The sequence below is a fragment of the Biomphalaria glabrata genome, chromosome 15 (genome assembly GCF_947242115.1).
Source record: "Biomphalaria glabrata chromosome 15, xgBioGlab47.1, whole genome shotgun sequence".
In the NCBI taxonomy this organism is placed as follows: Eukaryota; Metazoa; Mollusca; class Gastropoda; family Planorbidae; genus Biomphalaria; species Biomphalaria glabrata.
This window is the reverse complement of record NC_074725.1, coordinates 2,520,579-2,544,390: the sequence shown is the minus strand read 5'-3', so window position 1 is coordinate 2,544,390 and position 23,812 is coordinate 2,520,579. Positions and strand designations below refer to the sequence as shown.

The window sequence follows — 23,812 nt, the reverse complement described above, 5'->3', positions numbered from 1 at the left end:
GATTTGTTTTTGTGATCAGTGTCTTTAAGCACTATCTTTCTGTTACAAATCACTGAATGGGTTCTGTCAGCAAGATTAGATAAGCAGTTAATTTTCGAAAGTCGAAAGTTTAAAATATTATACAATTCTTGTATCTCATCTTTAGACTTTCTTATTATCATCATAATCTATCTTATGGGTTTTCAGTCTATGCAAATAACATTTATGAGCAGTTTTGTTATTTTTTTGCTGGATTTTTTTGTGTTAATTCTTTGTTTCCAACATCCTTTTAGCTTTGCTTTTTTAAAGTCTTATTGTGTTGATGGGTTGTAAGCTAGTCACTGGGGTAAAAGGTGCAGTTTCAGTATGGCTTTGATACTTTCAGACCTGCACGGCTTAATAGAACCAGTCTGGGGCCAAAAGCTCCGGCTCGAGTATGGGGTCTCGAGACCCGCAAGTTGTCCCAATATGCCAAAGTGCTTCCGAGGGTTAACAAAACTAGGTGAGATCTGGACTTCTCCCCCCTTCATTTAACCTAGTTTCCATTCTTATAGATTTTACCCTTTCTTGTGTTGTGTTAAAAAACATTTTCCTTGTTAAATCCCTTGATTGTAGTGAACTTATTTTATATCATTCTTTTGATTTACCACATTTTAAAAATTGCACTCTTGTTTGGGATGGACTTTTTGCTATATAATTTGCATTGACATAGTGAAGGGACAGCAAAGAAGTAAATAAAAAAAAATATTCTGATTCAGTAAGTTTACAGTGATGTATTCAGTAAGTTAACAGTGATGTATTCAGTAAGTTTACAGTGATGTATTCAGTAAATTTTGTTTTAATGGCCCAGACATTTTGACAAATACTACAACATTGATATCAAGTAAAATCATTTTATCTACAATCGGGTAATCTGGCTTTCATAAAAAGTGCAACATCCTGGACATGTTTTCAATTAAAAGAAATGTATTAAGTGGTTTAAGAGGGGAAAAAAAAAGGATTAGCACCCCCTCTCCCCAGTAACTAGTTAATTAACCAATGTTTCAGATGGAGGCTCTTAAGATAAATGAGCTATTTTTAGTCTCTTTTTGTTGCTTATAACAAGAGAATTGGTTAGTGACATCATGACAACTTTCTCAATCTGTCTGGAAAGCTAATAAAAAAATACTTTTTTTTTAAAAAACAAAGCTTATACAAAGTGTAATCTATATATATAATTCTCTTCATGGCAGTTTGGACACAAAGAAGTAATGAAAAGATCACTCTTTTATTTATATAAGTTGGAATAGAGTTACCCCACTTTACTTTAGCGTCAAAATGTATAGTTCATCTATTTCTGGCGCCCATGACTAATGAGAGTGTCATGTGCCCAGCACAACGACCAACCACCTTTACTTTTCCCCAACTAATGTCAGGTACCCATTAGAGCTGGGTGGACTCAGAGGCGTCCAAAGATCTCTTAAATTAAAAATCCCAGTCTTCACCAGGACCCCCCCCCCCTTCCTGTCCTGAAGCCAAGGGCTTTACCGCTCAGCCACTGCGGCTCAAAATTAGATAGAAAGATATGTAAATGGAGAAAACAAAGTGTAGTCCATCAGTTGTTTAGTCATGCTTCATTTCAGTCTTCTGACTGTGAGTTTATTCTTACGTTTTGTTATTAGGCTGGAAGAGCTTATTATTCAAGTGTGAGCTATTCAATTATTTGTTAAATTGGAGACTTTAGAGTAATGCTAGAGTGTTAGTGTCACTAGATCTAAATTTAGAATCACGACTTTGTGAATATCCCACAGCAACAGTGTCACAAGCATATACCTAGGTCTCTTTTTGATGGTCAGAGATCAATCTTAGTTTGGCTGATACAATAAGTCCCTCATCAGATAGTAAACTATAGATCACTTTTTTGTAATATTAATTTTCATCCTTTTGGGGTTCCATGCTAAACTGTAATAATGAGAGACTAGAATTCTAGACAGGGCCTAGTTTACATGCTTGCTGCTCATGGAGTTGGGGTCCCATAATTTTTATGCACACAAAAAAGTAAATTTTGGTGGTGTACCCAAATTGATCTAAACATGTTTTGTTTCTTTGGAGACTCACATGCTGTATGTTGGGGGAACATTATAAAATGAAGTTTGTTTTTGGTGGCCAGTATCCATCCTTTGCTTCTCATCATTTTTACCTTTTTTTTTTTCTGTTTTTTTTCTTCTTATTTTTTTTTTACACAATCAATTATAGTATCAGTAAAAAAAAAAAGAAATTAATGAAAACGGCAGGATACAGAAATACATTTCATTTTTTGGAACCAATATTCATTTTTATTAGATTACCGTACAGGTAAATCTAGCATTCAGTGTGAGTTCAAAATGCTACTTGTAATTAACTTATCTTAGAAAAGCTGTTAATGAATTTTTAGTGAATTTTTAATGAATTAATGAATTATAACTAATAATAATTAATTTCATTTATAGATCTAATGATTTTTTACCAGCACTAGACTTAAGACATAGAAACATATAGACTAGCCAATGCTATCTAAAAAAAAAAAAGTAAAAAGTAAAGTTCCCTTTCAGACCTTGATATCTAAAGCAATTTGATAAACATAATGGATACTAAAGATTCTGTGACCTAACTCTTCACCCGGAATAAAACTTGTGATGATCAGTTTTAAGAATCTAAATACAATACTATCCAATTTCTTGATGTGTGCTTTAAAAAGAAGATATAAATTTATATTAATAAATTTTTTTTTATGTATAACTTCTGGGCTCAATCATAAAATATGACTGACAGCTCAACATCACTTGTCTTATATCTAAATGCGTGACGTGTAGGACGTAATCATCTTCTTTTTTGAAGTAAAGTCTGTATTATATAAGATAAGAAGATTTTAGGGTTTAAAACCTATAGCAAATGTACAGAGTGTGCTCTGGCATATTCATTGTCACGGGGAACAAAACAAATAATACAAAGATCAAGAGAATAACTGTGTTTAGGTTAGTCTAAACTAGATCTAGATTTAGTTCTAGACATCTAGATTAGTAGGAGCTTTATTAAAGACACACAAAAGACCTTGCCGAAGTCAGGTGCAAAGAATGAAAATAAAACTTAATTTAGACTTCCTGTGTTTGATTCTGTCTGCACCACATGTGGCATTGTATGCGATTCACAACTGAGTTTGCATTGTCATGTGAAACATTTCACTCAACCTTAATCTTCAGGAATCAAAGACAATGCCATTTTTTTTTTCTATAGTCTTGATATGAAATTTTTTTTATTTATTTTCCTGTGACAATGATAGTCTTGACTAGTCTGTATGTATATATTTATAGGTTTGTGAAAAAAAAATCACTTTGCTCAAAAACAATGTAAATAAAATGGCAACTTGTTTCAGAGCTAATGTAGGAGAGAAGGCTGTGGATACTTGGATACTGATTGGAGACACAAGTAGAAAGTTTCCCTGTATACAGTGTACAAGGTCAGTTCAATGTCCACTCATGTGACCTCATTTGTTCAGCCAATGAAATGGATTTTTCAAATTTCTAATTATGACATTTATGTTTTCATTTACTTTTTTGTTGGCAGAAATTAATAAGTCAAGGTCAAGACTTTGTCTCTTAAAACAATCCCAGCTATGAACTCCAGACTGACACCTTCTGCATTGAGGGTTTAAATAATATGTATCATATAAGGAAATGAGCTAAATTATAGCTATGCACACATAATTTTGACTGTATTAGTTTTTAATATCTCATAACTTTTCTGTTTCATTTTAGGTGGGAAGATATTTGCATTGATCTTAAGTGTCCAGAAAACAGCTACTTTAATATTCGTCAGAACTGGCGTGGTATCATCTCTGCTGAAAACTCCAGAAGACCAGGGACAAACCTGCACTGTATCTTGGCTTTCCAGAAAGAGGAGAGCTCCTCGCCACTGAACAAATTTCCATCTCGGCTTCCTGTTCTGTCGCAACACAACCCATCTCCCGCAGCTCAGAACAGCTCATCCAGCATTACCTCTATCAATCCTACCATCCCATCAGAAGCCTCCTTAGATTCTCCACCAGCCAGTCCCTTGGATTCCAACAAAAATGCATCTCCAATCCAAGAGGAAGAGGAAGTAGGTCTAGAAACATTAGATTCAAGTGATTCAGAAGCTGGTCTCATGCTTGCTAATAATGACAATGTTTTTGATGATGCTAAGACTCCTACCGCGGACTGAGCTTGAAATGATTCATGGTTGGAAACATTGCTGTCAGTTTACATCTTTGTGTTTATATTGCACTAAATTTATTCGCTAAATATGCTACAGATTTAATTACTATTTAATCTCACACAATTATTAGTCAAAATTTTCTCAGATCTATACTGGTAAAATTTATCCATAAAATGTTTCAAATGAAAAGATTCTCTCTTAAGGCCCCAAATGAAAAGCTATTCTCTTAAGGTCCAAAATGAAAAGCTATGAGATGAATTACCAAATGCTTCAAAAACAATTTTATTTATCTTTTTTATAATAATTATTTTGGTAGATAAAGTGAGGAATACTTAGCCTCAAAGTTTGTTCTCAGAATCTATACTTTTATTCTCCAAACCACTTTTCTATATTATCTCTTAGGGGGAGTGGAGGTTAACTACATTAAGTCTTGAAAGCAATTAGTCACAAAACTTTTGGCTGTAGCTTCCAGCATGACGTTTGTCAACTGCTGGTCCAGACTTGGTGAACTAATTTAGATGAGAATCATCCAACTGCAGCGGCGTATTAGTTCATATTCATATCTTCATACATTGAAGAGCTTCTTTTTTGTCATTGTTGCGTTCCTCTTTTCTTAGCAACCTACTCTTGCTCATGGAACACAGTCTGGATAACTCCATCTACATTTTGCTATTACCATGAGATATTATTTCCCTTGGTTGCTTTCAGTCTTCACTTCATCATTTCTTAATAGTTGTGTTTGCCGTCACTTTTCCAAAGCTGCTTGTTCTCTTTAATGAGCTTGATTCCATAACTAAGTGAATCATTCTTTCAAAACATATGCCTTATTTCACTATGCAAACATGTTCAGCAATCATATCAGGATGTAGCCATTGGCAATGCCTGCCAGGCAATCATATTCACAATCTTGTCCAGTTAATGAGAATAGATGTCATGCAGCGATATCCCAATCCTGTCCAGTTTTTGATGATACCCTGTAGTCATATTGAAATTTAGCCTGATCTTTGTCAGTTGATTTCAAATAGGTCCTTCAATCACATTTTTTACGTACACAAATATATGATCATATTTGATGGAATGACTTAAAACTTAAAATTGTCCTCTTCACCTGTCCCTTAGTCTGTTTGAACATTGGGGGCACCATACAAGATCTGTTGACCGTCTTTCTCCATTCCTCTGTCTTTTGCCTTGGATAGAATCTCTTTCAATAACAGGCCCGTCCATTGTTTTATGGTCTCTTCCCATCGCTTTCTCTGTCTGCCTCTTCTTTTTTTCCTGGTACTGTTCCTTGAAGGAAAGTCTTCGTGAGCCTTGAGCACATTGTAATATGGCCATAGAGTTTTAGTTTGTCCTTTAGTTTAAGCCAAAGATTGTGAAATAAAAATTAAAGGAAGAAAAAAGCTTTACTTGCATCAATCATTCCAAAAACAATGTAAAATGTTTACATTCGCAGCTTGATACTCATGAGTAAAAATCTTTCTATTGCACCTTTTTTTATTAGTCTTTATTTGTTGTTGCTGCGGCCATTGGTTAATGAGGGTGCTATATGATCAATACACATTATAAGAAAATCTCGACATATAAATCAGTGTTATCAAATCATTAGTATTCCCCTAATACATGCTGAAGTATATTGCTCTTAATTTGTTTAAATAGAAAAATTCTATTGTAGGTCTTGTATTAAGAGTATCAGCACCTCTCTTAGAATGCCCCAATTTAATTCCCCTCAGTCAGACCCTCTTACCACAACAGCCAAGCATAACCAACTCTCTGTATTGTGGTACTGAACAACTGAGAAAAAACAGCTACTTTTGCATGGCACAGACTGCTAAAGAGATTGTAGCCCAGAAGCAAAAAGCTGGTTAGAAGACAAGAAGAATCAGCACCTTTGAAATATTTGTATAATTATAATTTAGAATTTCTCTTAGAAGACCTGCTTCTGTTTTGAATCTTTCACAAATTGTCTCTATAAGTTTTCATTGTCTCACAACATTGGAATCAAAACTGTATAGGTCAGTGAGACCGCTCCCATTCTGGGATATTTAATGTAGATATATATTCTTATAATGTTTCTGATGAAGGATAAGTGAACAAAATTTAGAGCAAAACAAATCATAGCATTACAGTCTCAATAAATTTGGAACTCTTCTCATTGGATATTCTTACTGTCACTGTCAGACAACGAAATGTGTATTCTGTCAACAAAATGTGCATTATTCATTACATTTTTCTTTTTAAACATTTTGTTAACTATTAGATGAAAGAGAAATGTGGATTAACCTGTTTTCTCAACTCAGTAGGACACTTTGCAAATAATTTGTTCACTAGTCAGTGAGTAGCCAAAGTCAAAGTAACCACAACCAAAGAAGTTAATATTTAAGTTGTCATAACCCAAGAAAGCTTAGCAGCTGTACCCTATAATATATTGATGCACCTGACAAATTTATTGATTTTTATTTACAGTGGTTTATGATTAAGTGATCTCTCTAGCCTAAAAATAATACTAAAAAAATTGATCTAATACATTGCAGTTTAAGACATTTTTGTGATGGCCACTTTGGTGATGGCCTATGAAGGTATTAGGAAAAAATCAGGCTTGTATGATAACCCTTCTTTTTGTATATATTGCAATATTCCTTTTTTTTTTGGATAACCTGGTCAATGACACTTCTTTTAGATTAACATTCTGAGCTGATGATATTTACACTTTAGTGAAAGTGTCACATTGCTCCATTCTTCTTTAAATCTTAGAATTTTGTACTGACTACGAACTTTAGTTTTGTAAAATGTTTTTGACACTACTTTGTATCTAAATCAGAAAAGAAACAATGTTTAAAGTTTAATCACAAAACATTGACACAATGAATGTAATTGAAAATATAGACGATTGGCATAAGCACACCTCAAAGAACAGTTGAAAGGAATGAATCATTTTACAAAACTTACTCAATAATTATTTAGTGTTACGAGATGATAGCTAGGAAAGAAAGGCCTAACAGATGTGGTCTACAGACAATGTTTATCAATTCACAATTATTATGTCAGAAAAGCTGATTTCAAGCTAAAAGCAACATATTAGCTTTCAATTCATTTCAAATTTCTAAAGGCACATTCCTCGTCCCATATGCTAGGACAAATTTGTACAAATACTCCTTCTTCCCTAGTGCTATTAGAGCATGGAATGGGTTGCCTGAGCTAGCCAGGAAAACCAGTGACTTGGCAGAATTTAAGTCATTGGTTAATATGCATGACTAAATGCATGACGCGTAGGACGTAATCATCTTCTTTTTTGAAGTAACGTCTGTATTATATAAGATAAGAAGATAAATACAAGTGGATATGTTCACAATTAAATGTGAAATGCTCAAAGAAAAGAATTTCTTTCAGACAAAAGTAAAAATGTTTTAATGTAAATTTGTTCCAAATAGATCCACTTTTACATTTACATCTTGACCAAATAACTTGATAGTTGAAAATGTTTTCAATAGTATTATCCAAACATGCAGAAAACAGTAATATCTAAATTGTTTATATCTTATCTTGTGAAATACAGATGCTAGTTTAAAAAAAAAAGATGATTATATCCTATTCATGTTCCTAGGTCAATCTAGTCATGCATGTTAATCAATGACTTAAATTCTGCAAAGCCATTGGTTTTCCTGGCTGACTCAGGCTTGATTCCATGCTCTAATAGCAATAAGAAAGAAGGAGCATTTGTCTATATCATTCCATTATCCTATAGATGTTAAAACCTACATAGTATACCTTGAAGGTTATGATAATATTTAGCAACCTGGGCATTTTTTAATTATATAGATTCTATCAATATGGCTTTAAATCTATGAATGGCATCAGTTGCCAGGTCACAAATAGTTTCTGAGTCTTTGGTCTTATGTATATTTTTAATTCATGATTATTGATAAAAATCAACCTTATCAAATGAAAACTTCTTGTTTTATTTACTGTAACCTTATTTCTCATTTTTGAATTGTAATTTGTCATCTATGTGATGTGGCCATCACATTTATCTCCCCCGCCCCCCCACCTCCCCAAACCAATATGCAATATACATTTTTTTGCTGTCTGATGGCTTGTTTTAAAAGTACGAACCCATATTAACAAGGTTGTACTTTATTTTACTCACATTGTGTGCTCATATCTCTGCAGTTTATAGGCATTGTATTTCATATGATATTAACTTTCAACAACATTTATACATGCAATATAATTATATGTAACCCTCAATACATGCAATATAATTAATTATATGTAGCCCTCTATACATGCAATATAATTAAACATGTAACCATATATACAGCGCAATATTTTATTCTCTGTGATATTAATAGTCCTATATTTGTGCAGTTTTGTTTTGACTTTATTTTCATTGGTTAATTTCTTTCAGGCTTTCAAGTCGATTGTTTCAATCAGGTAACAGGCCAATGAAGGCATTTCAAACGTATTTTTGTTATGACAGTTTTTTGTTTGATTCAACATTGAAATTTTTGTACTGACTTTATTTTCCTGTTCTATTTTTTAACATTGTGCTAAAGGAGTTGGGGGCTTCTTTATTTTATTAAAACCTAGAGTTGTTTTTTTTATTAATTAAAGTTGTTTTTATTATGTGATTTTATAATATTTTTATATATTTTCTTTTTGGCTTTGATGTTAACAGAGTAAAACAAAAGTAAAGTAACTGTTTCAGACCTAGTGATCTATAAGGCGGATGATGTAAAGGTTAAGGAGAGAGTCATGTGGCCAGAACAATGACCAAGCACTTTATTTTCCCCAACTAATGTCAGGTACTCATTATAGTTGGGAGGACTCAGGGACGCCCTTACAATCACCAAATTAAAAATCCCAGTCTTCACCACTTTGCCACCACACCCCTGATGTCGACAGAAAGTTCTATTTATTGTGCTTTTGTGTTTCAATAATGTTGACCGAGCCACTGTGTGCCTCTTGTATAAGCCCTGCTGATATTAGTGACTTGATCAAACACATATTGTCAGATGCCAGTAATTCAATAGATTTTATTTGTAAATGAATCTTGTAAAGAGTTTAAATAGAAACTGAAATTTAAAAAAACATTTTTAAGTCAAGTGAGAAATAAGAGATGTGCCATTTTGATTCATATTCACATATAAAATTGATCATAAAAGTACCCTTTTCAGACCCCTTCGATCTATCTGGGGAGAGGATACAGAGCTCATTGTTTCTATAGTGTGGGGTTAATGAGGGTGTCATGTGGCCATCATAGTGACCAACTGCCTTTACTTTTTCAACACATGTCGAGTACCTTTTAGAGTAGGTACCTGAGTAGGTACCCTTTAGAGTAGGGTGGACTAGGGACATCTTAAAAGTCCCGTATTCAAAATCCCAGTCTTCACCTAGATTCAAACCTGGGACCCCTCGGTTTGGAAGCCAAGCACTCTACCAATTGGCCACCATATCTGTCTATGTAAACTTCTCCACATGTACTTACAAACAGATGTAAATGTCATTACAGTTTTCAATGCTGTATTATTTCAGGGGCTCCAACTCCAGCCTGTTGCATTGCTCTTGAAGCTAACTTCTCAACCTGTGTCACTCTTGAAACATAAATTCCATTGATCTAAATATATGTATACATAAATATTGAATGTGTGTAACATCTTGAAGAATAAACTTTTTTTTTCTTTATTTAAATTGAGTTCATTGATTTGACCCCTGACATCTCTCTGGTAAGTTATTTATTTATTTATTTATTTTTGGATTACTTCCCTTGTGTTTTTTTTTTTGGGGGGTGGACTTATTAATTAAGTCTCTCTCTCCAAATCAACGATGCCATCGTTGATTTGACCTCATTAAATTACATTAATGTTTAATTTTATAAACTTTATTTTGTTATATAAAAAGAGCATGCATTCCCCTTACATTCTATACTAAATAAAACATTTTCTAACAAACGATAAAGCTATTGAAGCTTAATTATAACAGGGGAGTGAAATAATAATGAGAAAAATGAATTCCGTCGAAACGTGTATAAATAATTACGGAGAGAAAGAGTTAAGTCAGAAATGACAAGCATAGTTAATGTGAAGAGGAAAGATATTTGAACACTAACAAGAGAGTAAAGCATAAAATCAAACAAGCATGCACGGAATAGCTTTTGTCTCCTCTCTCTCTTGCTGCGTCACTCTTTTTTACTTCCGCTTTCTCTAGCTCTCTCTCTCTAACTCGGAACTGCAAACGTATATTTTTTTGTTCTGATTATTAGGAGGTTCAATACAACCTTGCTAGTACAAAGTAGACCAGAAAGTCTAGTGCAAGTTGGCCGACTTCTTTCAAAACAATTATTTCAAATTTCGAACCAAAGCTATGAAAAATCATGGCTCAAAATCGTATTTCTCCTACACCCATTCTCGGATCAAGTTGAAACTTCGCACTATTATTTATTGACAAAGACAAGACATTAATTATTTTAAAAAGTAACCAATTAGACAATTAATTAATTCATTTATTTGTTTAATAGCAGCAAGGGAAACTAATACTTCAGTATTCACAAATATGGCTAAATTTATTGAGCTCTTCAAAATCGACACTAGCAGTTGGGAAAAAGTAGCACTGGATAGATCCACATGAAGAGAGAGCATAAAGGAAGGCTCCCGGATTGCAGATGCCATACACAACAGAAGCAGAAAGAAGGGTGAAAATGCAACCGCGCCTGGTGATTACATATGCCCAACCTGTGACCGCAGGTGTGTATCAAGAATTGGTCTCTTTAGTCACACAAGAAGTTGCAAAGGGAAAAGATTTTCTCTCGAGACGTAAAATGACACAGAGTCCCTTTAAATTATTGTCAACGCTATTTCTCCCTCACGCATTCTCCGATCAAGTTGAAACTTTAAACAATTATTTATTGTAGCTAACAAAACATGAATCAATAAACAGAAATACTCAAATTAGTCAATTAATTATTGGTACTTAATTATTTTGTTTAATATCAAATAAAGAAAATAACTTCTACATTATTGGTAGTGTAGTGACCTAGTTTAGAGATTATGTTAGTTTTGTTGATAAATATATTGTGCATTGTTTTTAAAGACGGTAAAAGCTGTGACGTAGACGAATGACGTTGCAGAATGTGGGTACAGGGAGAAGAACAAGATGGCTAGAGCTTAGGAAGAATATTGATAGAGACTGCTAAGCAAACGACTGATAGTGAGACAAAACGATCATTCCCCATCTGTAAATAAATTCCAGTTGAATTCTTCAAAAGTCTTAACAAGTGTATTGTATTTAATTGTAATGTCACTTGGCTATTAGCGGACTCGCGCAGTAGAAATGAAGAAGATATAATTTTAAGGACGGAGTTCTTCTCCCTCAGTGGCTTCAGATAAGCTTTTTTTAAAATGATTTTTTAAAAATATTTTGTTACAAAGCTTATAATATATCAACTCACTCTGTCTGGTAAAAAGTTTGAACATGTTTTTTTTTCTCCCATTTCCCATTCTCGGATCAAGTTAAAACTGCACAATTATAGGCTACATTGAACCTGACTAGACATGAATCAATGAAAACAAAAATTAAACTATTTTCGAAATAAGGGTAATAAATGCTACTTAATTAGGGATGTGGATCTTCTTCTTCTAGCCAACTTTTTGGTGCTGAGCTGTCATTTCTTTTGAAGACTGTGCCAAGGAAAAATAGTTTGCTGTTTTCTTCACTTGTTCAGCACTGCCGTACAGGGTGTTGGTTATGTTGGGCTGGAGTGATAGTAGGGTCTGCCTAAGGTGGATTAGGAAGGGGCATTCAAAAAGGATATGGTTTACGGTTTCATAAGGGTGGGCGCAGAGTCTACAAAGGGGGAGTTGTGTGGGATTTATTTTATTGAGATGGTTATTGGAATATGTATATATGATTACAAATATATACAATTTTCCAAATGATACTTTTGTACATTTTGTCTTATATATATCGGATATTCCTTTAGAGTTGAAGACATGAGCGCCCGCAGGGGGGTGCACTTGCAACCCTTCCCCCTGGATTCTGGGCAGCCAAATTCTAGCAATTTTTGTAGTACCATCAGATCAATCAAAATCTAATTAACAACTCAACAAGTAGTGCTTCCACTGGTGACTGAAGTACAGTTAAAGTAGACTAGCCTAGGCTTATCAGGAATTAATGGCTGACCATGTACGTGCACCCCTCTGTATTCTGAGTAACCAAATTTTCGCCAGTTTTTTACACCTTCAAATCAATTAACTTCTGCTAGGAAGCAAATTAACATGTAGTGTTTCCACTGAAATAAAGTTAATAAGGATAAGCTATTATTGTAATAAACTAGAATAGGCTAATCTCTAGTTCATGTCCGACCATGTGCGCTTTATTATAGGCTTGCAATTCAATATTCTATAGCATGTTAGTCGTGACGATTTGTTTTCACTTGCACACTATTATAGTTATCATTATCTTTAGTAAAGGCCTAGAATATGATAAAAGTATGTTGTTGTTTTTTTGTCTTGGAGGACAAATTCTTGCCAGCTGTCTTTCGATTTGATATATGGAAAAGAACAAGATTTAGGAGTGCAGTCATCTTGGTAAATGTATTTACGTCTTGTGGAGTTGCGGTCATTGTTAGCGCTTAATACAATAGCAGGTCAAACGCGTCCACCAGTTTACGATATGAGTCTGAGTCAAAACGTTGATTTGTATCGACGGAGTACTAGTAACAGCACGAATTAACTGCGTTTTTTTGGGTATTTTGGTAATGAAAATGCAGACATTTCTGGCACTGAATTGATGTGTACTCGAGAAGAATTCATGGTTTTGTCTCTGTTAAGAGAGATGTACTGCCTGTGTCTAACGTCATTGTCAGCGAAAACATTATGTACAGTCTAGACATGGACAAACTACTCGGCCAAGGCTATACGATGGCTGCCCCCGTGATGGGTAGCATTCAGAACTGTGTTCAGGCTAGGATTCGTGAAAAATATCCAAAAGCAGACCTTGTCCGTTGCGCGTCTCACAGACTTAAATTTGTTATCATTAACCTGAATGACGTTTCAGATATATGCAATGCTGTTGGTGTCATCAAGAAGATTATCTATCTTCCGAAACAGTCTCAAGCGAGAGCGTTGGTGCTAAATTTATCTATTTTTGTGTGAGACATGATGGACAAAGAAACACGAATTAATTCGCGCTTTAAGTCACAACTTTGAGAAGATCTTTGACTGTTTGGCGTATTTAAAAAAAAAAACGGTTGTAAGTGAAACCAGACATTCTGCATATGTCAGTGCCTGTTTCTCATGTGTTTCTGATTTGTCTTTTAGTAAAAGTAAGTAAAGTAAAGTTCCCCTTTCAGACCTTGTGGTCTATAGGGCAGATGATGTCAAGGTCATCTGTTTCGTGGCCTACGGTTAACAAGGGTGTCATGTGGCCAGCACAACGACCAACCGCCTTTACTTTTCCCCAACTAATGTCAGGTACCCATTAGAACTGGGTGGACTCAGAGGCGCCCGAAGATCCCGAAATTAAAAATCCTAGTTTTCACCAGGATTCGAACTTAGGTCCCCGGTTCGGAAGCCAAGCGCTTTACTTTTAATTGACGTCAATTATTCACATGGTCTTGAACCAGTTTCCCTGATGTTGCAGTCTGTTCATGTTAGCAAAAGCGGCCGCTCAACAGCACATTAATGACATAATCAAAAACCAACTTGACCATGCTGAGGAACACTTCAGGGATGGCATCCTGAGTAAGGTTACACTGCTGGCAGACAAACTTGGTAATGAGTTGGTGCTGCCGAGACTTTGCAGTCGACAGATATACCCAGCAAAAACCACATGTTTGCATTTTCGGATTATGACAGAACACGGCTTTACATTCCGTTAGTTTCTTAACTCTTTCTCTCCTAACCGACGATACAAACGTTGATTCCATCAGAATGTGGCAAATAATTACGGAGAGAAAGAGTTAATGAACGTTCATTAACGTCTGGCTTTTCAAGCAATACTAATGCTCAGTTCAACCTGTTTTGTCTACATCCTAAAACGATTCAAGAATTGCAACGCACAGAACAATATCAGAACTACCAGATAGGCGTTCATCGCCGGCTTGCATTTTTTGTTTGATTGACCGTCGGGATGCACGGGCCGCAAGGATAAACAATAAATAGATTTTTTTCACGTTATTTTTTTATTTCATGAAACAATTATTTACAGTGAACTTAATATCACATAGGTAAAGGGGGGGGGGCGTGGGGGAACCAATTCTTTACTTTAATATTCTCTGTGATAAAAAAAATTGAAGCTACGACTTTGAGAAATAGGTGGCAACTTGCACCCCCCTGCAAAAAAAAATCCTGAGGGCGCCCATGGTTGAAGATGATTACATTCTGGCCGTAACCTCCTTCAGGGCGGCGGGAGAATGGGGGCTGGCAAGGTTCGAACCCAGGACCATCGAGATGACTGTCCAGAATGTATGACACATGACCAGGCAGTCATCCCAGTTGTACAGAGAGAGATGTACAGAGAAAGATGTACAGAGAGAGATGTACAGAGAGAGATGTACAGAGAGAGATGTACAGAGAGAGATGTACAGAGAAAGATGTACAGAGAGAGAAAGATGTACAGAGAGAGAGAGAGATGTGCAGAGAAAGATGTACAGAGAGAGATGTACAGAAAGAGATGTACAGAGAGAGATGTACAGAGAAAGATGTACAGAGAGAGATGTACAGAGAGAGATGTACAGAGAGAGATGTACAGAGAAAGATGTACAGAGAAAGATGTACAGAGAGAGATGTACAAAGATAGATGTACAGAGAGAGATGTACAGAGAGAGATTTACAGAGAAAGATGTACAGAGAAATAGGTACAGAGAGAGATGTACAGAGAAAGATGTACAGAGAGAGATGTACAGAGAAAGATGTACAGAGAAAGATGTACAGAGAGAGATGTACAGATAGAGATTTACAAAGAAAGATGTACAGAGAAAGATGTACAGAGAAATATGTATAGAGAGAGATGTACAGAGAAAGATGTACAGAGAAAGATGTACAGAGAAAGAGACGCAGCCTACAGAGAGTTGAACAGAAAGTTTTACAGATCAATGTACAGAAATAGAGTTGAACAGAAAGTTTTACAGATCAATGTACAGAAATAGAGTTGAACAGAAAGTTTTATAGATCAATGTACAGAAATAGAGTTGAACAGAAAGTTTTACAGATCAATGTACAGAAATAGAGTTGAACAGAAAGTTTTACAGATCAATGTACAGAAATAGAGTTGAACAGAAAGTTTTATAGATCAATGTACAGAAATAGAGTTGAACAGAAAGTTTTACAGATCAATGTACAGAAATAGAGTTGAACAAAAAGTTTTACAGATCAACGTACAGAAATAGAGTTGAACAGAAAGTTTTCCATATTTTCCCATTGATTGACCATTATCTTGGCATTGTTTTAATTTAATATCTATTTTTATCTTTTTTTTTTTTTACAGAGGAGAAAATGAAAGAATTTTTAAAAAATGAAATTAAAATAGTAAAAAAAAAAAATGGCTCCAGGTGGCGAAATTTCATTTGATTCCGGATCAATCTGATTTCTGACAGCAGTAAGGAACTAAAAAAAATAACAAAAACTACGTCACTCTAGCCTACATTTCCCGAATGAGTAGCTTCCCGTGTTACTGGCTCTTCCTTTTTTTTTGTTTGGAAATTAAGCCTTTTAATCCCGACCAGGCTTGGCTAGTGTATTTAATTAAATTGGAGAACAAAATTAAATGAATATAAAATAAATAATAAACAATCCGTGGAGACACAACTTCGCGCTACACTTAAACAAACGAGATCCCTATTTAGGCCTATGCCGTCTCCACAAGGACGGGGGGTCTTCAGGAATGCTTCTGAACTATTCTGAACATGAAAAAGTTGAACAAGTTAACCCCATCTAGAAGTATATTCCAGAAGATATCTTGAAATGTACATAAAGTTTATAGAAACGGTAATGGGCGTAACCAGGATTTTTTATATATCGGTAGGTCAATATTCGTTCAGTTTTGTGATCACCATCTATTAAGAAAATTAGCTTAGTCACAGTCTACGTGTTAATCTATTTGCATCAATGTGAACCAGGCAGCATGGGGTAAGAATCAGATTTTACCCCTATTGGAGTATGGGCCGCCAGATCTTCACAGTCCCCTGTCCTGGGCCATTCTTTCCATCTTGTTCCTGTTACCTTGTCCTATACTCTCTGGTGTGTTCACAGCTTCTTCCCTATTGCTGTACAACAAGAGGCTTAACTGGTAGGTCTTGTTCAGACTCGGTAAAACATTGTTGGCAGGAGTCTTTTTAAAGAGGTGTTTTACGTCATTACTTTAAGAGGTATGTGAACCAAGACGGAGGGAAAGGGAGAGGAAAAGAGAGAGAGGCTGGAAAGAGAGAAAGCGGAAGGGAGGGAGACATAGTGGAAAGAAAGAGGGAGAGGAAAGATAGGAGAAAAGACGGGGAAGAGACAGAGAGTCGGAGAGTGAGAGAGAGGTGGGAAGAGAGAGAGAGAGAGGGGGGGAAGAGTCGGAGAGTGAGAGAGAGGTGGGAAGAGAGAGAGAGAGGGGGGGGAAGAGTCGGAGAGTGAGAGAGAGGTGGGAAGAGAGAGAGAGAGGGGGGGGAAGAGTCGGAGAGTGAGAGAGAGGTGGGAAGAGAGAGAGAGAGAGGGGGGAAGAGTCGGAGAGTGAGAGAGAGGTGGGAAGAGAGAGAGAGAGGGGGGGAAGAGTCGGAGAGTGAGAGAGAGGTGGGAAGAGAGAGAGAGAGAGGGGGGAAGAGTCGGAGAGTGAGAGAGAGAGGGGGGGAAGAGTCGGAGAGTGAGAGAGAGGTGGGAAGAGAGAGAGAGAGAGGGGGGGAAGAGTCGGAGAGTGAGAGAGAGGTGGGAAGAGAGAGAGAGGGGAAGGAAGAGTCGGAGAGTGAGAGAGAGAGGGGGGAAGAGTCGGAGAGTGAGAGAGAGGTGGGAAAAGAGAGAGAGAGAGGGGGGGAAGAGTCGGAGAGTGAGAGAGAGGTGGGAAGAGAGAGAGAGAGAGGGGGGGAAGAGTCGGAGAGTGAGAGAGAGGTGGGAAGAGTCGGAGAGTGAGAGAGAGGTGGGAAAAGAGAGAGAGGGGAAGGAAGAGTCGGAGAGTGAGAGAGAGGTGGGAAGAGAGAGAGAGAGAGGGGGGGAAGAGTCGGAGAGTGAGAGAGAGGTGGGAAGAGTCGGAGAGTGAGAGAGAGGTGGGAAGAGAGAGAGAGGGGAAGGAAGAGTCGGAGAGTGAGAGAGAGAGGGGGGGAAGAGTCGGAGAGTGAGAGAGAGGTGGGAAAAGAGAGAGAGAGAGGGGGGGAAGAGTCGGAGAGTGAGAGAGAGGTGGGAAGAGAGAGAGAGAGAGGGGGGGAAGAGTCGGAGAGTGAGAGAGAGGTGGGAAAAGAGAGAGAGAGAGGGGGGGAAGAGTCGGAGAGTGAGAGAGAGGTGGGAAGAGAGAGAGAGAGAGGGGGGGAAGAGTCGGAGAGTGAGAGAGAGGTGGGAAAAGAGAGAGAGAGAGGGGGGGAAGAGTCGGAGAGTGAAAGAGAGGTGGGAAGAGAGAGAGAGAGAGGGGGGGAAGAGTCGGAGAGTGAAAGAGAGGTGGGAAGAGAGAGAGAGAGGGGGGGGAAGAGTCGGAGAGTGAAAGAGAGGTGGGAAGAGAGAGAGAGAGAGGGGGGGAAGAGTCGGAGAGTGAAAGAGAGGTGGGAAGAGAGAGAGAGAGAGGGGGGGGAAGAGTCGGAGAGTGAGAGAGAGAGGGGGGGGAAGAGTCGGAGAGTGAGAGAGAGGTGGGAAGAGAGAGAGAGAGAGGGGGGGAAGAGTCGGAGAGTGAGAGAGAGGTGGGAAGAGAGAGAGAGGGGGGGGGAAGAGAGAGAGAGGGGGGGGAAGAGTCGGAGAGTGAGAGAGAGAGGGGGGGGAAGAGTCGGAGAGTGAGAGAGAGGTGGGAAGAGAGAGAGAGAGAGGGGGGGGAAGAGTCGGAGAGTGAGAGAGAGAGGGGGGGGAAGAGTCGGAGAGTGAGAGAGAGAGGTGGGAAGAGTCGGAGAGTGAGAGAGAGGTGGGAAGAGAGAGAGAGAGAGGGGGGGAAGAGTCGGAGAGTGAGAGAGAGAGGGGGGGGAAGAGTCGGAGAGTGAGAGAGAGAGGGGGGGGAAGAGTCGAAGAGTGAGAGAGAGAGGGGGGGGAAGAGTCGGAGAGTGAGAGAGAGGTGGGAAGAGAGAGAGAGAGGGGGGGGGAAGAGTCGGAGAGTGAGAGAGAGAGGGGGGGGAAGAGTCGGAGAGTGAGAGAGAGGTGGGAAGAGAGAGAGAGAGAGGGGGGGAAGAGTCGGAGAGTGAAAGAGAGGTGGGAAGAGAGAGAGAGAGAGGGGGGGAAGAGTCGGAGAGTGAAAGAGAGGTGGGAAGAGAGAGAGAGAGAGGGGGGGAAGAGAGAGAGAGAGAGGTGGGAAGAGAGAGAGAGAGGGGGGGGGAAGAGTCGGAGAGTGAAAGAGAGGTGGGAAGAGAGAGAGAGAGAGGGGGGGAAGAGTCGGAGAGTGAGAGAGAGAGGGGGGGAAGAGTCGGAGAGTGAGAGAGAGGTGGGAAGAGAGAGAGAGAGAGGGGGGGAAGAGTCGGAGAGTGAAAGAGAGGTGGGAAGAGAGAGAGAGAGAGGGGGGGAAGAGTCGGAGAGTGAGAGAGAGGTGGGAAGAGAGAGAGAGAGAGGGGGGGAAGAGTCGGAGAGTGAGAGAGAGGTGGGAAGAGAGAGAGAGGGGGGGGGAAGAGTCGGAGAGTGAGAGAGAGGTGGGAAGAGAGAGAGAGAGAGGGGGGGAAGAGTCGGAGAGTGAGAGAGAGGTGGGAAGAGAGAGAGAGAGGGGGGGGGAAGAGTCGGAGAGTGAGAGAGAGGTGGGAAGAGAGAGAGAGAGGGGGGGGGAAGAGTCGGAGAGTGAGAGAGAGGTGGGAAGAGAGAGAGAGAGAGGGGGGGAAGAGTCGGAGAGTGAGAGAGAGAGGGGGGGGAAGAGTCGGAGAGTGAGAGAGAGGTGGGAAGAGAGAGAGAGAGAGGGGGGGAAGAGTCGGAGAGTGAGAGAGAGAGGGGGGGGAAGAGTCGGAGAGTGAGAGAGAGGTGGGAAGAGAGAGAGAGGGGGGGGGGAAGAGTCAGAGAGAGAGAGAGAGAGGGGGGGGAAGAGTCGGAGAGTGAGAGAGAGAGGGGGGGAAGAGTCGGAGAGTGAGAGAGAGAGGGGGGGAAGAGTCGGAGAGTGAGAGAGAGGTGGGAAGAGAGAGAGAGAGAGGGGGGGAGAGTCGGAGAGTGAGAGAGAGGTGGGAAGAGAGAGAGAGAGAGGGGGGGAAGAGTCGGAGAGTGAGAGAGAGGTGGGAAGAGAGAGAGAGAGAGGGGGGGGGAAGAGTCGGAGAGTGAGAGAGAGGTGGGAAGAGAGAGAGAGGGGGGGGAAGAGTCGGAGAGTGAGAGAGAGGTGGGAAGAGAGAGAGAGAGAGGGGGGGGGAAGAGAGAGAGAGGGGGGGGAAGAGTCGGAGAGAGAGAGAGAGGGGGGGGAAGAGTCGGAGAGTGAGAGAGAGGTGGGAAGAGAGAGAGAGAGAGGGGGGGGAAGAGAGAGAGAGGGGGGAAAGAGTCGGAGAGTGAGAGAGAGGTGGGAAGAGAGAGAGAGAGGGGGGGGGGAAGAGAGAGAGAGAGAGGGGGGGGAAGAGAGAGAGAGGGGGGGGAAGAGTCGGAGAGAGAGAGAGAGGGGGGGGAAGAGTCGGAGAGAGAGAGAGAGGGGGGGAAGAGTCGGAGAGAGAGAGAGAGGTGGGAAGAGAGAGAGAGAGAGGGGGGGGGGAAGAGTCGGAGAGAGAGAGAGAGAGGGGGGGGGAAGAGTCGGAGAGAGAGAGAGAGGGGGGGGGGAAGAGAGAGGGGGGGGAAGAGTCGGAGAGAGAGAGAGAGGGGGGGGGAAGAGTCGGAGAGAGAGAGAGAGGGGGGGGGAAGAGAGAGGGGGGGGAAGAGTCGGAGAGAGAGAGAGAGAGGGGGGGAAGAGTCGGAGAGAGAGAGAGAGGTGGGAAGAGAGAGAGAGAGGGGGGGGGAAGAGTCGGAGAGAGAGAGAGAGAGGGGGGGGAAGAGTCGGAGAGAGAGAGAGAGGGGGGGGGAAGAGAGAGGGGGGGGAAGAGTCGGAGAGAGAGAGAGAGGGGGGGGAAGAGTCGGAGAGAGAGAGAGAGGGGGGGGGAAGAGTCGGAGAGAGAGAGAGAGGGGGGGGAAGAGTCGGAGAGTGAGAGAGAGGTGGGAAGAGAGAGAGAGAGAGGGGGGGGGAAGAGTCGGAGAGAGAGAGAGAGGGGGGGGGAAGAGAGAGGGGGGGGAAGAGTCGGAGAGAGAGAGAGAGGGGGGGGAAGAGTCGGAGAGTGAGAGAGAGGTGGGAAGAGAGAGAGAGAGAGGGGGGGGAAGAGAGAGAGAGAGGGGGGGGGGGGAAGAGAGAGAGAGGGGGGGGAAGAGTCGGAGAGTGAGAGAGAGGTGGGAAGAGAGAGAGAGAGAGAGGTGGGAAGAGAGAGAGAGAGAGGGGGGGGAAGAGAGAGAGAGGGGGGGGAAGAGTCGGAGAGAGAGAGAGAGGTGGGAAGAGAGAGAGAGAGAGGGGGGGGAAGAGTCGGAGAGAGAGAGAGAGGTGGGAAGAGAGAGAGAGAGAGGGGGGGAAGAGTCGGAGAGAGAGAGAGAGGTGGGAAGAGAGAGAGAGAGAGGGGGGGGGAAGAGTCGGAGAGAGAGAGAGAGGTGGGAAGAGAGAGAGAGAGAGGGGGGGAAGAGAGAGAGAGAGGGGGGGGAAGAGTCGGAGAGTGAGAGAGAGAGAGGGGGGGGAAGAGTCGGAGAGAGAGAGAGAGGTGGGAAGAGAGAGAGAGAGAGGGGGGGGGAAGAGTCGGAGAGAGAGAGAGAGGTGGGAAGAGAGAGAGAGAGAGGGGGGGAAGAGTCGGAGAGAGAGAGAGAGGTGGGAAGAGAGAGAGAGAGAGGGGGGGGGGAAGAGTCGGAGAGAGAGAGAGAGGTGGGAAGAGAGAGAGAGAGAGGGGGGGGAAGAGAGAGAGAGGGGGGGGAAGAGTCGGAGAGTGAGAGAGAGGGGGGGGAAGAGTCGGAGAGTGAGAGAGAGGTGGGAAGAGAGAGAGAGAGGGGGGGGGAAGAGTCGGAGAGTGAGAGAGAGAGGGGGGAAGAGTCGGAGAGTGAGAGAGAGGTGGGAAGAGAGAGAGAGGGGGGGGAAGAGTCGGAGAGTGAGAGAGAGGTGGGAAGAGAGAGAGAGAGAGAGGGGGGGGAAGAGTCGGAGAGTGAGAGAGAGAGGGGGGAAGAGTCGGAGAGTGAGAGAGAGAGGGGGGAAGAGTCGGAGAGTGAGAGAGAGAGGGGGGGAAGAGTCGGAGAGTGAGAGAGAGAGGGGGGAAGAGATGGAGAGTGAGAGAGAGAGAGAGGGGGAAGAGATGGAGAGTGAGAGAGAGAGAGAGAGGGGGAAGAGATGGAGAGTGAGAGAGAGAGAGAGGGGGGGAAGAGACGGAGAGTGAGAGAGAGAGAGAGAGAGAGAGGGGGGAAGAGACGGAGAGTGAGAGAGAGAGAGGGGGAAGAGACGGAGAGTGAGAGAGAGAGGGGGGGAAGAGATGGAGAGAGAGAGGGGGGGAAGAGACGGAGAGTGAGAGAGAGAGAGAGAGGGGGAAGAGATGGAGAGTGAGAGAGAGAGAGAGAGAGAGGGGGAAGAGACGGAGAGTGAGAGAGAGAGAGAGAGAGAGGGGGGGAAGAGACGGAGAGTGAGAGAGAGAGAGAGAGGGGGAAGAGATGGAGAGTGAGAGAGAGAGAGAGAGAGAGGGGGAAGAGACGGAGAGTGAGAGAGAGAGAGAGAGAGAGAGGGGGGGAAGAGATGGAGAGAGAGAGAGGGGGAAATTGAAAGAGAGAAGGAAAGAGAAAAAGATGCCGAAGTGGAAAGAGAGAGGGGAAGATAAAGAGAACGGAGAAAAAAGGAATGACCGGGAGAGAAAAAGAGATAGTGGCAATTAGTCACATTTTGTTCTAGCATCATGTGGTGATTGAAATAGGAACTTTCTATCCATTTTGTTCGTTGTTTTTATTGTTGGTCACATAGTTACAACCAACACATGTCTAGCATTAGACGAAAATCCGATTACACCAAATGCTTAAAAAAAAAAAACTTAAAAAAAAAACTGTTATTACAAGAATGCCCAGCTGGATGCTGCTACTTGAGATATGGCCAACAATATTTCTGCTTCGTCTCTGCATGTGATTTGGAGGAAAATATCTCAAAGTATTGTCAGGTTGTGGTAATTGCAGCCCAAGGGAAGGGGGGCGGGGGGTGTTTGAGAGCGGGGAAGGAAGTAGGCCTAGCCAATATATCAGCTTAATTAAGGAGGGGGATTTCTTCGTCTATTTTATTAATTCAGAGTTTGCTAAAAAAAAAAAAAGAAAACTTTTAAGAGGCTTAGGAAAGGCTTCCTGATACTGACTCTGATCGATAGTTTATTAAATCACATGCAAGGCTCATGCAGCGAAGCACAAGTTTCAGAAAAGTTCCGGTTAAAACGTTATACCTTACGATAAAGACCTGGATGGACATGTGGTATGCGCTCTGGACTGTCGTCGGATGGTCCCGGGTTCGAACCCTAGACGCCGCCATCTCTGCCGATTTGTGGTAAGTTTGGGCTTGAATGTAATCATCTTCAAATACGACGGAACATCCGGAACATGTACAAGAAAAAGAGGACCAAAGAAAGACAGGTCTTAAATCAAAGTGTATGTAAGACAGGTTTTAATCAAAGTGTATATAAGACAGGTCTTAATCAAAGTGTATTTAAGACAGATCTTAATCAAAGTGTATTTAAGACAGGTCTTAATCAAAGTGTATATAAGACAGGTCTTAATCAAAGTGTATGTAAGACAGGTATGTGAATTTCAAAGTGAATATAAGACAGGTCTTAATCAAAGTGTATATAAGACAGGTCTTAATCAAAGTGTATATAAGACATGTCTTAATCAAAGTGTATGTAAGACAGGTCTTAATCAAAGTGTATATAAGACAGGTCTTAATCAAAGTGTAGGCTATATAAGACAGGTCTTAATCAAAGTGTATATAAGACAGATCTTAATCAAAGTGTATTTAAGACAGGTATGTGAAATCAAAGTGAAAATAAGACAGGTCTTAATCAAAGTGTATATAAGACAGGTCTTAATCAAAGTGTATATAAGACAGGTCTTAATCAAAGTATATGAAAGCCAGGTCTTAATCAAAGTGTATATAAGACAGGTGTTAATCAAAGTGTATATAAGACAGGTCTTAATCAAACTGTATATAAGACAGGTCTTAATCAAAGTGTATGTAAGACAGGTCTTAATCAAAGTGTATGTAAGACAGGTCTTAATCAAAGTGTATATAAGACAGGTCTTAATCAAAGTGTAGGCTATATAAGACAGGTCTTAATCAAAGTGTATATAAGACAGATCTTAATCAAAGTGTATAACACAGGTCTTAATCAAAGTGTATTTAAGACAGGTATGTGAAATCAAAGTGAAAATAAGACAGGTCTTAATCAAAGTGTATATAAGACAGGTCTTAATCAAAGTGTATATAAGACAGGTCTTAATCAAAGTATATGAAAGCCATGTCTTAATCAAAGTGTATATAAGACAGG

At 40.7% G+C, this 23,812-nt stretch overlaps 1 protein-coding gene across 8 annotated transcripts in view; it reads left to right on the top strand.

Annotated features, from left to right (window-relative positions):
* The window catches only part of LOC106060877 (basic immunoglobulin-like variable motif-containing protein), a 54,367-nt gene extending 44,494 nt beyond the window's left edge, over positions 1–9,873 (top strand). For 4 of the 8 annotated variants that reach the window (XR_008775051.1, XR_008775050.1, XR_008775053.1 and 1 more), the window contains 3 exons: positions 3,371–3,454; positions 3,753–8,622; positions 9,724–9,873. Coding sequence is in view for 3 of the 8 variants with exons in the window: in XM_056012701.1 (XP_055868676.1) it covers positions 3,371–3,454; positions 3,753–4,097; positions 8,600–8,622; positions 9,724–9,794 (523 nt within the window). In the remaining 5 variants the exon portion in view is untranslated. Of the gene's footprint in view, positions 1–364; positions 592–3,370; positions 3,455–3,752; positions 8,623–9,723 lie in introns of those variants that run through there. The other 4 variants (XR_008775054.1, XM_056012702.1, XM_056012701.1 and 1 more) reach the window with 4 other exon arrangements.
* The last annotated feature ends 13,939 nt before the right edge of the window (positions 9,874–23,812 follow it).